The sequence below is a fragment of the Erythrolamprus reginae genome, chromosome 1, assembly GCF_031021105.1.
Source record: "Erythrolamprus reginae isolate rEryReg1 chromosome 1, rEryReg1.hap1, whole genome shotgun sequence".
Lineage (NCBI taxonomy): Eukaryota > Metazoa > Chordata > Lepidosauria > Squamata > Dipsadidae > Erythrolamprus > Erythrolamprus reginae.
In genome coordinates, this window is record NC_091950.1 from 373,497,883 (window position 1) to 373,514,972 (window position 17,090).

General features: G+C 42.7%; 1 protein-coding gene across 1 annotated transcript in view; it reads left to right on the forward strand.

Annotated features, from left to right (window-relative positions):
• LOC139157629 (cullin-9-like) overlaps positions 1-17,090 on the forward strand; it is a 58,665-nt gene that overhangs the window by 19,060 nt on the left and 22,515 nt on the right. The window contains exons 10-19 of the mRNA XM_070734607.1: positions 514-707; positions 1,558-1,766; positions 3,565-3,790; positions 8,101-8,206; positions 8,883-9,110; positions 9,986-10,076; positions 10,181-10,352; positions 11,088-11,193; positions 13,667-13,762; positions 16,616-16,791. Coding sequence (XP_070590708.1) covers positions 514-707; positions 1,558-1,766; positions 3,565-3,790; positions 8,101-8,206; positions 8,883-9,110; positions 9,986-10,076; positions 10,181-10,352; positions 11,088-11,193; positions 13,667-13,762; positions 16,616-16,791 — 1,604 coding nt within the window. The remainder of the gene's footprint in view (positions 1-513; positions 708-1,557; positions 1,767-3,564; positions 3,791-8,100; positions 8,207-8,882; positions 9,111-9,985; positions 10,077-10,180; positions 10,353-11,087; positions 11,194-13,666; positions 13,763-16,615; positions 16,792-17,090) is intronic.

Genomic DNA, 17,090 nt, shown 5'->3' on the forward strand with positions numbered 1-17,090 from the left:
CATGGAGGCTTCTCCCCACCTTTTCTGGCCCTGTTTCCTCCCAGGAGATTCCTAAAGAGGCCCCATGGAGGCTTCTCCCCAACTTTTCTGGCCCTGTTTCCTCCCAGGAGATTCCTAGAGAGGCCCCATGGAGGCTTCTCCCTGCCTTTTCTGGCCCTGTTTCCTCCCAGGAGATTCCTAGAGAGGCCCCATGGAGGCTTCTCCCTGCCTTTTCCCGTTACTGTTTCAGAGGCTCGGGTTTGTAAGTGGAAAATGGTTCTTGAGAAGAGGCAAGAAAATCTTGAACACCTGGTTCTTATCTAGAAAAGTTTGTAAGTAGAGGCATTCTTAAGTAAAGGTACCACTGTAACTTCTTTATACTCACATGCTTTAGTAAGCTTATGAGTGTAAAGGGTGAAATATTAACTGCGTCTACTTTGATTTTGTGAATGAAGAGAACTGTTGGAGATTTTGATCCCAATCTACATCTCTTGTTCTCTTTCTTGCTTTTGAGCTCCTGTATTTGACTCCCAGGTACTGAAGATGCTGTTGGATGTGGAGAACTATAAGTTACCAAGGGCCTGTGGGAAACTGCAGCCTGTGGACAACCCAGGATTCCAGACAATGCAACAAGTCTTGGGCAGCACTGATTTTGCTTCCAGCAAGGACACTGGCAACTTACTATGTGTCGTCCCTGCTGCAGTGGAGAAGATGTTGGGCACATCTGGGTAAGCGCAGTTGAGAATCTTGGTGAAACAAAGAGTTATAACTGTATGGCAGCTAAAGGCCACTCATGTATAACAAGCAGGAAGAGGGAGATAGTGATCCCCTTATATAGAGTGCTGGTGAGACCACATTTGGAATACTGTGTTCAGTTCTGGAGACCTCACCTACAAAAAGATATTGACAAAATTGAACGGGTCCAAAGACGGGCTACAAGAATGGTGGAAGGTCTTAAGCATAAAACGTATCAGGAAAGACTTAATGAACTCAATCTGTATAGTCTGGAGGACAGAAGGAAAAGGGGGGACATGATCGAAACATTTAAATATGTTAAAGGGTTAAATAAGGTTCAGGAGGGAAGTGTTTTTAATAGGAAAGTGAACACAAGAACAAGGGGACACAATCTGAAGTTAGTTGGGGGAAAGATCAAAAGCAACATGAGAAAATATTATTTTACTGAAAGAGTAGTAGATCCTTGGAACAAACTTACAGCAGACGTGGTTAGTAAATCCACAGTAACTGAATTTAAACATGCCTGGGATAAACATGTATCCATTGTAAGATAAAATACAGGAAATAGTATAAGGGCAGACTAGATGGACAATGAGGTCTTTTACTGCCGTCACTCTTCTATGTTTCTATCACTATGGAGAAAATGTTTTTAAGCTTTGGAGACAAGGATTTCAATTTCGCTTTTGTTAAAAAACAAAACTCTAGCAAATTCTTCATTGACTGATATCTAAATAATTAGCCATTGCCTGGAAAATGAATGTTACTATACTCCCTTCTATTTTCTGATCCTCTCAGCATAGGCTGATTTAAGATCAAATGTTAATCCTTACCCTTCTTTCCCAGAGCCTCAGCAGCAGTTCAGGATGGGCTTCTGGTGCTCAGAAAGTTGATTGATTATGATAAGAGCCTGGCCCAACAACTAGAAAAGTCTGGTCTTCGTGGGGCCCTTTGGAACTTCTGTCACTTGGGCCAAAGCTCAGACACAACCACGGCTGACAAGATGCTCAGCCATCTGCCTGAACATAAGTCACCACTGAACAAACAGGATGCAGGTATGAAACATCCCGGTCTTTAGTGTAAATCCATCTCAGTAAATATGAATATTGTGACATCTGAATACTCTTTTGCATTCTAAAGACCATTATGATTGGCAGGTTGTCTTTTCACTTTTCACAAATGTAGTACAAATTATTTAGGGCGGCTAACAAATATCACTATTACTTTGGGGGTACTTCTGGGGATTTTGGTTGGAGAAATGAGTGAGATTCCCCCCTTCCCAATAATTAAATTAATTAATTAATTCGGCTTCTATGCCGCCCAATCCTGAAGGATTCAGGGTGGCTTAAAACAGTATAAAATACAAAAAGAGTAAAAAGAAGTCAAATATATAATCTGAGCTATAAAACTTTAATTAAAAGCCATAATAAACTAACCCAACATGCATTACTTGACATTTATACAATTTGGCCATGAGTGTTGTTGGTTCATGGCCCCCAGGCCTGCCGACAAAGCCAGGTCTTTGTGGCCAATAGGGTGGGAGCAGTACGGACATCGGGGGGGGGGGGAATTGATTCCATAGAGCCGGGGCGGCAACAGAGAAGGCTCTCCACTGCGGTCCCACCAACCTGCATTGCTTATTTGTTTATTTATTTTATTTATTTATTAGATTTGTATGCCGCCCCTCTCCGTAGACTCAGGGCGGCTAACAACAGTAAGAGACCGCCTTCTGCTGCACGAATCCCAGCGACCGATTAGGTCCCACAGAGTGGGCCTTCTCCGGGTTCTGTCAACTAAACAATGTCGGTTGGCGGGCCCCAGGGGAAGAGCCTTCTCTGTGGCGGCCCCGACTCTCTGGAACCAACTCCCCCCAGAGATTAGAACTGCCCCTACTCTCCCTGCCTTTCGTAAACTCCTTAAAACCCACCTTTGTCGTCAGGCATGGGGGAACTGAATCACCTCCCCCGGGCATGTACAATTTATGCATGGTATGTTTGTGTGTATGTTTGTTTAGTAAATGGGTTTTTTAAAATATTTTAAATTATATTTAGATTTGTCATGAATTGTTGTATCCTGCTGTGAGCCGCCCCGAGTCTGCGGAGAGGGGCAGCATACAAATCTAAATAATAAATAAATAAATAAAAATAAATAAACAGCATGTAACAAATCTAATGTTTAAAATAATTTAGAAACCCTTATTAAAACCAAACATACACACAAACATACCATGCATAAATTGTATAGGCCTGGGGGAAAAGGGTAGTTCAGTTCCCCCAAGCCTGACGACAGAGGTGGGTTTTGAGGAGCTTACCAAAGGCAAGGAGGGTGGGGGCAATTCTGATCTCTGGGGGGAGCTGGTTCCAGAGGGTCGGGGCCACCACAGCGAAGGCTTTTCTCCTGGGTCCCGCCAGATGACATTGTTTAGTTGACGGGACCCGAAGAAGACAAACTCTGTGGGACCTAACCGGTCACTGGGATTCGTGCGACAAAAGGTGGACCCGGATGTATTCTGGTCCGATGCCATGAAGGGCTTTATAGGTCATAACCAACACTTTGAATTGTTGGTTGACGAGACCTGGAGGAGGCCAATTCTGTGTGCTCTAATAGGTCTCTGGGAGGTATGCGGCAAGAGACGGTCCCGTAAATAGTCTGGCCCTGAGCCACATAGGGCTTTATAGGTAATAACCAACACCTTGAATTGTGCCTGGAGACTAATAGGAAGCCAGTGCAGTTTGCAGAGAATAGATGTTATATGGGTGTATATGGGTGTAAATTGTTTTTTTTCTAAAATAACGTTTCTGGACCAGGAAGCATTTCAATTATGCCCTTCCAATATTTTACCTCCCCAATCAGACTCTGCAGCCTTCTTTAATCTTCATGACACAAACATCATAAAGCTACTGAGTAGTCTGCAGACAAGTAGTGTGTGGAAGGAGATGGCGGTAATGCTGCAGTGTTGCCTCTCTGACAAAGGTGCCTTTTTGGAGGAAACTAGCCATGAGTTTCTGGTAAATGTGCCGATTGAGGAAGACTTGACAAAGCAGGATTCTGAAAAAGAGATACAACTGGGAATGTTAAAGTAAGTCTACTATATTTCAATAATAGTATATATATTTTAAGTGTATATGTTCCTATTTGGAATTCCTAGAGATGAAATGAACAATAAATGGATCTCCAGGTATTGAATCTCATCGGTATAGTCAATGATAAAAGATTATGGAAGTTGTAATCTTAACCACAATTGTACTATAGTACAATTACAGCAACAAAGGTATTCTGTCCCTGCGATGAGCCTTCCTAGGAAATAGGCACACACACACGCACACAGAGAGTTTATTTAATTATTTATTTATTTGATTTCTATGCCACCCTTCTCCTGGGAAATCTAACACTACATATTAAAATCCTCATGATTAAAAGTTAACAATTCATCCATCATCCATCACACATTTATTCATTGGGTAGGGCAAGGTGTTAAAATTTCAATGGCCCCAGGCCTGCCGGCAGAGGTGGGTCTTTAAATATAAATCCAAATAAATAGATAGATAGATAGACAGACAGACAGACAGACAGACAGACAGACAGACAGACAGACAGACAGACAAACAAATGTTTATGGAAGGCAGGGAGAGTAGGGGCAGTACAGATCTCCAAGGGGAACTTATTCCAGAGGGCCGGGGCCGTCACAGAGAAGGCTCTTCCCTGCGGGACCTGACCGGCTGCTGGGATGTATGAGGCAAAAGATGGCCCGTAGGTAATCTGATCCCATGCCATGTAGGGCTTTATAGGTCATAACCAACAGTTTGAATTGTGTTCAGAGACTAACTGATAGCCAGTGCAGCTCGCAGAGTGCTGTAGAGACACGAGCATACCTTGGGAAGCCCATGATCGCTCTCGCAGATGCATTCTGTACTACCTGCAGTCTCCAAACACTCTTCAAAGGTAGCCCCAGGTAGAGAGCATTGCAGTAGTCAAACCTCGAGGTGATAAGGGCTCAATTTTACAACATTTAAGCATATAATCCTAACATTTTCTGAGTAGTGAGGTTTGAATTTTTTTAAAGTTCAGGAAATCAGACAAATAAATCTGTTCGGTGCCAGCTGTTCATTAGCATCTGAACAATGGGCCAAAATCCAAGCATAAACCAAACAGATATTTCTTTGATATCACAGATCTTCTTCATGGACTTACTATGAATTGGCAGGAAGCCTGGTTATAATTAGTCCAAATTGCCAGTTTGTAAATCATAATTGAAACAGTAATGCCCAAGAGAGAAGTCTGAGCAAACTGGAAACAAAACAAAAGTTGACTTCCACACTGAATCATAACGTGACTAAGCCTTAAACAGTCTAAGGGCGTGGCCGATTGTTCTACAGATCTATTCATGCAGAGACCACCACTTGCTTAGCCACTCCTGCCTTCTGGCAGCTCTGTGTGCCCTAGCATCAAGAAGAGGCCCCTCCTCTTCTCCTGTGTCACTCATGCGCATCTTGGGAGATGCAGAAGGCCCTGGTTGGCTTTCAGCCTCTGCTGCCAAATCCTCTCCAACCTCCTTGCTATCGGACTCAGGTGCCAGGTGCACAGGCCTATTGTACCGTGCCACAACCGTCTCCCGATCCTTGGGATCCATGACCAGCTGTGACATGGATGGGCTTGTGACACGGACAAGCCACAACAAAAGGTACTCCTCCTTTCAGTACAGGATGTAGGAATCATAGACATGGAGACCCAGTTTTCTGAGTAAAGCAGTTCCAAGCTAGGAAGACCTTCTCTCTGGGTATGAAGCCTCAGTGTTGAGAGACCTATTCTCTCTGGGTATGTTCAGAGATCCGTTATGCTCGGGACTTGCATTTATTTTTATAGCAATTTTCTTTGTGCACACAAGTATAAAAGATTAACTTTACTATTTTAGTTACAATGATAAATGGTTAATATATAACACATAATATACAGACAAATCATATTGAGGTGTGTTCTAACTAAACAGAAGAGTGTCTAATTAACTTTTTATCCCAGACAAACAAAAGAGTGTTTAATTATCTTTTACTTTAGACCAAGGGTCCCCAAACTTGGCAACTTTAAGACTTGTGGACTTTGATTCCCAGAATTCTCCAGCCAGCTATGCTGGCTGGAGAATTCCGGGAGTCAAAGTCCACAAGTCTGAAAGTTGCCAAGTTTGAAGACCTCCGCTTTAGACAAACAGAAGCCGAGTAAATAATCTTTACATTAAGCAGGATGGAGTCAATATTTGCGAAAGACAGACATTCCACATTCTTTGACAAATATTGATAGCAACCTACAACAGGATATCTTAGATTCCATCCAGTGTAATGTTTTCACCCTGAAAGTTTTATTCAGAAAGGGAGGTGACTTGTTGCCTGGCAGATGTTGGACTATGAGTCCCGCACCTTTAGCTATCCTAATTGAAATTGAAGACTGGACTATTAGGATTGTTAAGAGATAAAGTTTGTTCATTTGCTGGTGAGCACATATTTAGATTTATGTTACTTGGTAAATTAATGTAACAGGAGGATTTCCCAAATACGGTAAACTGGCAGTTCTCTGGTTTAGGCTACAATTTACAGCTACAGAAGAAATAAAAGCAATAGTACTTAGACTTACAGTATATACTGCTTCATAGAGCTTTATAGAGTCAGCATATTGCCTCCAATAATCTGGGTTCTCATTTTAGTCATCTTGGAAAGGATAGAACGTTGAGTCACTCTTGAGCTGGTGAGAATCAAACTGTTGGCAGTCAGCAGAATTAGCTTGCAGTATTGCATTCTAATGTATTCTAATGTTTTATTTTTAATATTAGATTTGTTTCACTGTTAAATTGTTTCTATTATTGTTGTGAGCCGCCCTGAGTCTTCGGAGAGGGGCGGCATACAAATCTAAGTAATAAATAAATAAATGGTGGCACCAAGGCTGTAATTAAGCTCTTTCCTATGGACTTGCCTCCAGAAATTGTGGGTGCTCCAACACTGGAAGTTTTAAAGAAAAGATTGGACAACCATTTGTCTGAAATTATTATTATTATTATTATTATTATTATTATTATTATTATTATTATTAATTAGATTTGTATGCTGCCCCTCTCTGAAGACTCAGGGCGGCTCACAACAATAATAGAAACAATTTAACAGTGAAACAAATCTAATATTAAAAATAAAACATATATAAAACCGCAGCAATTAAAACCATACAACACATACATACCAAACATAAAATATAAAAGCCTGGGGGAGGATGTCTCAGTCCCCCCATGCCTGGTGATAAAGGTGGGTCTTGAGTAATTTGCAAAAGACGAGGGTGGGGGCTGTTCTAATCTCTGGGGGGAGTTGATTCCAGAGGGCTCGGGCCGCCACAGAGAAGGCTCTTCCCCTGGGGCCCGCCAACTCTGTGGGACCTTATTGGCCGCTGGGATTCATGCGGTAGAAGGCGGTTCTGGAGGTATTCTGGTCCAATGCCATGTAGAAATAGTATAGGACAGTGATGGCAAACCTTTTTTTCTTCGGGTACTGAAAGAGCGGCGTGAGTGCTATCAATTATGTGCGAGTGCCATGCCTGGGGAGGGCGAAAACAGCTTCCCCTGCCCCCCGGAGGCCCTCTGGAGGCCAGAAATGGCCTGTTTCCCAACTTCTGATGGGCCCAGTAGGTTTGTGTTTCGCCCTTCCCAGGCTCCAAAGGCTTCCCTGGAGCTGGGGGAAGGTAAAAACATCCTCCCCCATCCCTCCAAAATGCCCTCCCAGAGCCTCTGTGTGAACCAAAAATCAGCTGGCTGGCACACACATGCATGTTGGAGCTGAGCTAGGGCAACGGCTCGCATGCCAGCAGATATACCACCTGTGGCACTCCACCTGTGGCACTCATGCATACCACCTGTGGCACTCGTGCCATAGGTTCACCATCACTGGTATAGGGTTTCCTGCCTGAGCAGGGGGTTGAACTAGAAGACCTCCAAGGTCCCTTCCAATTCTGTTATTCTATATTTATCAGGAAAGATTAAGCTGTTTCCATCATACAAATATGGTGAAAATGACTTTTGCAAACCATTTTAGAGCATGAATAAAGGAAATTAATATTTTGGAACAATCTGGAACCAATAAAAGAGGGGAAGGAGCCCATCCAACCAATGTAAAGTTGGGTGACTTTTACTTTTCCCATCTTCTGCAGTTCTAAAAGGTAGTACAAAAATGTCCAGCTGCATCAAAACACCTGGAGACAGTAAAATGCATTTTGGTGGCTACAAGACTACTTGAACTTTCAGTTAGATTACAAGGGGTTAGATTACAAGATGATTAAGCATCAGTTACTTTTGTTTTTGGTATAAATGTATTTTCAAAGTGCTTTTTCTGAAAGAAGCTACTTTTCATTTTTTTGATACAGGCTTTTGAACAATTGTTTGGATAGTTCATGGAAGAATGTAATATCCTGGCATAAATGCATTGAGCCTTGCTTGTCTTCCATAAACAGACACCTAAATGATCGAGAGGTGAGACATTGGAAACCTAGGAATACCAACCAGAATCCACCTGTACAATATGATCTCATAGTTGGACCAATAACATGCTGGTTATTCCAAACATTTGGATACATCCTGCATTTTCTTTGTCGTTGTTCCAATCTTTGGCAAACCGTGTTTTTTTAAAAAAAAATGCTGAAAATTAGTACTCTCTGCTTGCTCTTGTATTTATTGCTAAAATTGCTTTGCTGCTTCAAAAAATCGTTTTGCTCCTGCAGTTTATTTTTTGCTTTTATATTTTAAATGTTTTTTTCTCTTAAGTTTCATAGTTGCCAGTTCTGGCAATTGTTAAAAAAAATGATAGAATTATTTAAATAAATGAAAATGCAAATGTATTTTATATTGTTTAAAATTCTATTTGCCTTAATTCCTTAAAATCTCCTTTTAATGAATTGCTCTTTAGAATGGATTCCTGGAGCTTGTAATATCTTGAGCTAAATCTCCCTTAATCCTTGCTGGTCATTGAAAATAGGTAATTTGTGCTAAGTCGCAGGTTTCTTACCTTTGCGAAGGATTTCTTTTCTGAGGCCCAAGCTGTTTAGTACAGCATATACATTCCATCCGCCAAGAATGAGTTGGAGAAAGAGGCACCAAAGCCACACAGAAAACCTTCAGGAACCAACTATTCCCGCTTTTGTGTTTGCAGATTGTTCAAGAGTTCATTAAATTCTTATACCGCCTGGCCTACATCAACAAAGACTGTGCTGTTGTAATGTGCTCGTCTGGCATTAAGGAAGCCTTGAGCAAAGTCTTGGAGAAACACAGCTCCAGCCTTTCTCAAGTGGCAGAACTGAGGGACCTCATGAATAACTGTGAGAAGCCTGCTAGCCTCTATCAAAATATGACAGCCACCATCCTGGCTGGTTGCATCCAGGTGAATTTTTTTTCCTTTGACTAATAATGTCTAACTTCAGGGAGCAGGCTAAGAATCAGAGTCTCTTGGTAACATGGTGCTCCAATAATAATATAATAATAATAATAATTCATTAGATTTGTATGCCGCCCCTCTCCGAAGACTTAATTAATTTAATTGGGAGGAAATCTAAAATCATGTACCAAAATGTCCTACCTGTTAGCAACTATTTCACCTTCAACTGCAACAACACACGAGCACGAAATAGATTTAAACTAAATGTCAACCGCTCCAAACTAGACTGCAAAAAATACGACTTCAGCAATAGAGTAATCAACGCCTGGAATGCACTCTGTGGTTTCTACTCCTAACGCCAAAAACCTTTACCTTAGGCTATCTACAACTGACCTCTCCCCCTTTCTAAGAGGTCTGTAAGGGGCGTGCATAAGCACACCATTGTGCCTACCACCCCTGTCCTACTGTTCTACTGTCTTCTATCATTACTTTTTATCATTACTTATCTAATGTTTTATTTGTACAAATTATCATCCTATAATTGTTTGATAAATACATAATAAATAAATAAATAAATACATAAATAAATAAATAAATATAAACAATCTCACAGTGCTTTTAAATGTACCTCTATCCAACTGGATACTCTTCACATAAATCAGATTACAACTCTTATAAAGTGCAGCCATTGGCAATGCTAGCGGGAAATGATGGGCTGTGAAGTCCAGCGTTTCTGGAAGTCCAACAATCCAGAAAGCATCGCCTCTCGGTCTAAATATGGGATTCTTTTTTTCCAATGTAACTCTACTGTGTTGTTTAGCCAAACTAACTCTATACCTTGGCTTTATTTTCTTTTGTCTCCTCTCCAACATACTTTACAGATGGTTCTAAATCAAATAGAAGAACACAGGCAAAGCCATCAGCCTATCAATGTTCCATTTTTTGATGTATTTCTGCATTATCTTTGTCATGGTGAGCATATTGTTAGTGTTGGAGTTTTAGATAACTTATTCCTTCAGAGGCTCCTCTACTTTCTCCCCTGCCTGGATTTCTTCAATGTTTTCTTTTGTGCCTAGGCTGCATCACTGAAGTAAAGGAAGACAAGTGTTGGGAGAGAGTCGAAGTCTCCTCCAATTCTCAACAGGCCAACAAGTTAGTGGATGGAAATGTCAAAACCTACTGGGAGTCAAATGGCATCAGTGGATCCCACTACATCAATGTTTACATGCATCAGGGCGTCATAATCCAGTGAGTGTATCCATGTACCAGAAAAAAGGCTTTGAAACAAGGAAATTTGGGTAATGGGCTTTTTCTGCCTCTTATGGGCATAATTTAAAAAATCATTTCTGTCACATTGCCTACATCCCTTAAGAGGAAAGAATACACAAAAAGTTGTTTCCTTAATGAAATATCTAATTTATTTATTTATTAGATTTCTATACCACCCTTCTCATTTCGACTCAGGACAGCGTACATTATCATAAATACAACAATACATAAAAAGAAATCTAGTTTACTTTAAAAGACTGAAATAGATTACTAAAGTGTTAAAACCGCATATGCAGACATACACACTCATCAGATTCAATCATTCATAAAATTGGCCGCTGGCAGAGGTGGGTCTTCAGAGCTTTACGGAAGACCAGGAGGGAGGAGGCGGGATGTATCTCTAGAGGGAGTTCGTTCCAGAGGGTCGGGGCTGCCACAGAGAAGGCTCTTCCCCTAAGTCCCACCAGATGATATTGTCTGGCTGACTGGACCTGGAGAAGACCGAATCTGTGGGACTGACTCTAATATGTCTTGGTTTCACAAAAATAATGTGATGACTCAGGTGCCAAATGGAAATATGGTTCTCCTGTACAGCCAGACCTGGGCAGATGGGTGGCTCGCATAGCATAAGGAAGGTGTGCCTTTAAATTGTGAGAAAGATGGGTTTTTCAGCAGGGGCTTAGTTCTTAACTCTGTTGTTCTTGGCTTGTACAGGGAGATGTCACTACTGGTGGCCAGTGAAGATTCAAGCTACATGCCGGCCCGGATTACAGTTATGGCAGGAGAGAGCAGTTCCAGCATCAACTCCAAGCTCAATACGGTCAGTCCTGTGGGCTTCCCCAATAACCTAGCTTCCGCAGCCAGAGGGAGGAGCACAAAGCTCTTCAGCCTGCCTTGTAAGGATTCCCACGACGAGGAATACTTTTCAGGAGAAAGGCTGTAGTTTTGCATGAAGCTTTTTAGAAAGGTCCTGATTCAGTCACTCATTTATTATATCGATATTTATTTATTTATTTATTTATTGGATTTCTATGCCGCCGCTCTCCGAAGACTCGAGGCGGCTTACAACATATAAAAAAACCAATAAATTACAGTGGCAAATCCAATTAACTAACTAAATAACCGACCTAAAATCCCTACTATTTTAAAAATCAATTGTACACATTCAGACTTCAGCCATACATAACATTCATCAGCCAGGGGGCCTAAGATCTAATTGCCCCAAGCCTGGTGACATAAATGAGTCTTAGGACTCTTACAGAAGGCGAGGAGGGTGGGGGTAATGCGAATCTCCAGAGGGAACTGATTCCAGAGGACCGGGGCCCCCACAGAGAAGGCTTTTCCCCTTGCCTCCACCAAGCGACATTGTCTGGTTGACAGGACCTGGAGAAGGCCAACACTTTGGGACCTAACCAGTCGCTGGGATTTATATGGCCGAAGGCGGTCCCGCAAGTAATCTGGCCAGGTTGCCATGTAGGGCTTTATAGGTCATCTTGTGAGATCAGCAGGAAGTGTGAACAGATTCCCTCTGGGTCAGGCACAGACCTTCCTTGTCCCAAATGGCCAAATGGCTTCCAGAAGAAAGCTGACAAACAGGGTATGAAAGCTTAGCATCTTTCAGTTCATGTTTCCCAGCAACTGGTAAAAAGCAAATTGCCACTGCCTTTGTTAATTATTTAGCTTTATCCTCCTTAGATTTGCCTAATCCCCCTTCAAAATCATCTGGCAGTAGCAATTTATGTGACACCCCCCCCCCAACTTATCTGTGCTGAATCATTTAGAATGTTGATCCAGAGTTTGAGTATATATAGTGCTTGTTGTCTTAATTTTTATCCTTAACCTACTATTTTCTAATACGTTCTCCCCTTCCTTCCTAGTTTATTTATCATTTTAATTAACCTTTCTGTGTTACACCCTTCGGAGGGGCACAATCAGAGCAGTTTTTACTGGTAGTTAGATTGCACATTTATAGGGAGACTAAGACTTTATATATTGACAGTCATAGTTTCGATCATTTCCAGCACAAAAGATTTGCTTTTGTGTGTGCTGAATGGATGTGGTAATTAAACTGCTCACTATATCTTATGATGTCATTCTTGGGAATTAACTACTCACTCAGATATCATCAGTAGCTGTACAAAGCTAGAATGTTCAGCCATAGTTCTACAGTTGTTCCCAACATGTAAAGGCTAAGATGAGATGAGAGAAAGCAAGGACCAGCCATTTCCATGTACCAGCCTTTTAAACAATTTGGTTGTCTCCCAAATCCAGCTATACCACAACCCAATATCCTTTAATTTGTGAGGGCAAGGAAAGCATATACGGTTTAAACTATGGAACACAAAAATATAGATACACTACAGATAAGCTATGAAGATTCTCAATCATCTAGGTCATAATTTTTCCCTCAGAAAAATCACCCCAGTTGCCTTTTCAAAATAAAAAACCACTTTTGATATAGATAAGCTCTGATTTCCTTCCAGAAGGCAAATCATGTTGTATGTAATGTTTCTTCCAGTCTGTAGGGTAGATTTTAATTTAGTCAAATCCAGACGGAGAATCTTCTACCAAAATAAACAACCTGTTCATGAACAGCTTGTGTTTGAAGAGCTGGGATTCACTGCTGTGCCCTAGTGTAAAATCTGACACATGGAATCACATTTAGTTTTTTAAAACTTGTGCTCTAAGTTTGAAGAGACTGGAGTTTGGAGTTCTGTTCCTTTCGATAAAATAATTTGATATCTTCAGTAAACCTGTCCACCTCACTGCTCATTTAACTTCAGATAATAATAATAATAATAATAATAATAATAATAATAATAATAATAATTTATTAGACAACAATAAAACAATACAATACAAATCTAATAATTAAAACTATGACTAATTCATAAATGTAATGTAATGTAATTCATTTAAATACAATTAATGATCAGTCAGCTTGCATTTTTGTGGCCTAGAGTTTTTATTTAACCAGCCTCTTGGGAATATTCAGATACATCCGGACATGCTCAAAATGTTGTATTTGTAGAAATGTCCTTGATGCCATATCATTCCACAACCACAGATTTTTGTGGTCTCTTCAAATTTCTGTCAAAGAAAGTGACTTTTTGTTTTTACTCTAAAAGGCCTGTTTGTTAAAGGCTTTTGCTAACGGACATTTTGTTCATACCATTTCAGTCAGGAGTTGGATTCTTGTTCTTTCTTTTCTAACTAACGAATAGGAATTTTCACTGTATTATCATCAAAGTTTCATTAACACAGTTGACATTCTTTCTCTTTTCTCCACAAAGGTAAATGTCCCACCTTTATCTACCAGAGTGATCCTGTTGGAGAACATGACCCGCTTCTGGCCTATCATACAGATCAAGATTAAGCGTTGCCAGCAGGTAGGTAGGTGTGCGTTCCTTGTGTTCCAAAAGTGAGAGCAACTGTCCAGTTGGGAAGGAAGTGGACTTGATGCAGGAGCAGTACATTGTTCCCTCGACTTTCGCAGGGGATGCGTTCCGAGACCGCCCGTGAAAGTCGAATTTCCGTGAAGTAGAGATGCAGACATAAATACAGTGATACCTCGACATACGAGTCTAATTCGTTCCAGACCTGAGCTTGTATGTCGATCAACTCCCATCTCGAACGAATGCCTTTAGACTTTGTTTTTCGCACCGAGATAACTGGAAGCAAGGAATTCTTGCGCCACCTAGTGGAAGCTCGGCTCATATCCCGAATTTGAGCTCGGGTGTTGAACAGAAATTTTGCATGCGTCTCAGCTCGTAACTTGGAATACTCGCATGTGGAGCAGCTCGTATCTAGAGGTACTACTGTACACTATTTTGGCTATGAACAACATCCCAAGCCTTCCCTTAACACTTTAAACCCCTAAATTACAATTTCCCATTCCTTTAGCAATCATTTAGATCAGGGGTCAGGAACCTTTTTGGCTAAGAGAGCCGTAAACGCCACATATTTTGAAATATAATTCCGCGAGAGCCGTACAATATGTTTAAAGGGCCATTGACAGATCAATCGCTCCAATGTTCACTTAGTACAGCAAGGAATGCTCCTCCCTGCTGTATAAAGCCACAACTGGACTGAAACAATGGTAATTAGCAGTAAAAAAATTAAATAAATAACTTACATTGTGAGCTTGCGATGCATGACATCAGTCCAGCAGTCTGGCTTCTTCTTTTTCCTGCGCATGACTGGAAGCTGGCATTCTTCCCACCTGATGTTGAGAGAATGCCAGCTTTGAGGCATTCGCAGAAGAAAGAAGCTGGAATGTTCGACATGTCACACAACGCATTGTAAGTTATGTCAATTATCTATTTTATTATTTTACAAATCTCTATGCACACTGCACATACCTTATTTAAAGTAAAAAACAAAATGGGAACAAATACAATATTTAATATTTATTCTTCCTCTTTCTCTCTCTCTCCCTTTCTCTCTGTCCTTCTGTCTTTCTAATTCTCTCTCTTTCTTTCTCTGTCCTCTCTTTCTCTTTCTTTCTCTCTTTCTTTCTCTCTCTTCTCTCTTTCACTCACTCTTTGTATCTCTCCCTCTTTCTCCCTCTCTCTGTCTCCTGCTTTCTCTCTCTCTCTCCCTTTCTATCTCTCTTCTTCCTTTCTCTCTCCCTCTCTATCTTTCCCTTTCTCCCCCCCTCTCTCTTTCTCTCTCTCTTCTCTTTCTTTCTCTCTGTCCCTCTTTCTTTCTCTCTGTCCCTCTTTCTCTCTGTCCCTCTCTTTCTTTCTCTGTCCCTCTTTCTTTCTCTCTGTCCCTCTCTTTCTTTCTCTGTCCCTCTCTTTCTTTCTCTCTGTCCCTCTTTCTTTCACTCTGTCCCTCTTTCTTTCTTTCTCTCTGTCCCTCTCTTTCTTTCTCTCTGTCCTTCTCTTTCTCTCTGTCCCTCTTTCTTTCTCTCTGTCCCTCTCTTTCTTTCTCTCTGTCCTTCTCTTTCTCTCTGTCCCTCTTTCTTTCTCTCTGTCCCTCTCTTTCTTTCTCTCTGTCCCTCTCTTTCTTTCTCTCTGTCCCTCTCTTTCTTTCTCTGTCCCTCTTTCTTTCTCTCTGTCCCTCTCTTGCTCCTGAGTGGGCCGGGCCGGAAGACCCCGCGTGGAGCCCTCGCGACGCCTCACCTGGGTTTTTATACCGGAGGAAGGGAGGGAGGGAGGCATTCCCTCATGCACCCCCCCTCGCCTTCCCCTCCCTGGCCCGGAGCTCCTCCCCTTTTAAATTGCTCCAGCTATCAAAAGGGCGATTACCATCGGCTCCCCTGTCACCAGGGCGGCATTTCCTCCACGCCCCTAAACGAAGCGGGGGGTGGGGGGCTGTCAAAAGCACAGACTCCCGGCCGCTTCCGAAGCGAAACTTTTTTTTCTCTTTTGTCTTGCTGGAAATTCCGGCGGCGATTCTCACCTGCTGCAAGTCCCCGGGACGCCTCGGCTGCAGGTTGCAAAGCTCCCCCCCCCTACACTCTGGGAGCGGTGACTCACCAGGAGAAGACCCACGCGGCTCCTCTGGGGGGCCTTGCGGAAGGCGGCGGCGGAAGCCCCCATGGCCGGCGCTGGGTGTGAGGGAGGATGCTTTCTGCGCGGGCGGAGGCCCACCCTCGCCGGAAGAGCTGCCCATCTAGCAGTCCCGCTGCCCCATTGGCCAGCAGGGGATGATGGGCAAGGGATGCCTCGGGGAAGGAGGGCAGGGCGGGAAGGGAAGGAGGGGGCTGGCGGGGGTTTAGGGAAGGGGAGCCGAGGCCAGCCTTGCAGCTCCTCGGCGGGAGGAGTCGAAAGCCACCGGGAGAAGACTGGGCTCAGCAGAAGCGCCGGGCCTGCCCCCCCCCATTATTCAGGCTCTCTTCGGGGTTGGGGAGTTTTTGGCGGGCGCCGGGGCCCGGGCCATAGACAGGTAGGAGCCCTGTCTGCGAGCCAGATACGGCCATCAAAAGAGCCATATCTGGCTCGCGAGCCATAGGTTCCCGACCCCTGATTTAGATTATTACTCACCATGTTTATTTATTAAAGTTTATTAAAAAATATATTTATTAAAGGCGGACGAAAGTTTGACGATGACATATGACGTCATTGGGCGGGAAAAACCGTGGTATAGGGGGGGAAACCGCAAAGTATTTTTTTAATTAATATTTTTGAAAAACCGTGCTATAGACTTTTCGCGAAGTTCGAACCCGTGAAAATCGAGGGCTCACTGTATACCAGGTTGGAAGCCTGATTTAGAGCCGTATCGTGTGTTATCCACAGGGTGGCATTGACACACGTGTGCATGGTCTCGAAGTCATGGGCCCCAAGCCCACCTTCTGGCCCATCTTCAGGGAGCAGCTGTGCCAGCGCACTCACCTCTTCTACGCTACCAAAGCACACACTTGGTGCCAAGAAATTTCAGCAGACCAGATGCAGTTGCTGCAACTTTTTAACAGGTCAGGCTTTTCCCAATGTCCTTTGGAGGTGGGGGCTTGGCCTGGGACGGGGGTGGCTAGGTGGGTGAGCAGACTTCCTAGATCACAAACTTTGTATGGCCTTGAATTTTTATTTAACCAGCTTCTTGGGGATGTTTGGTTTACACTGGAACGTGCTCAAAACATTGTGGGGGCAAATATCAACAGACAACCGGAAGTTCAGGAAAACACACTTCTGGTTTATCCGTTTGGGCATTATTTTCACCTACCAGCAGTGGGGAAGTGGGTGGTGGGGTTCAGTGGTCCATTGAGCCGCATCG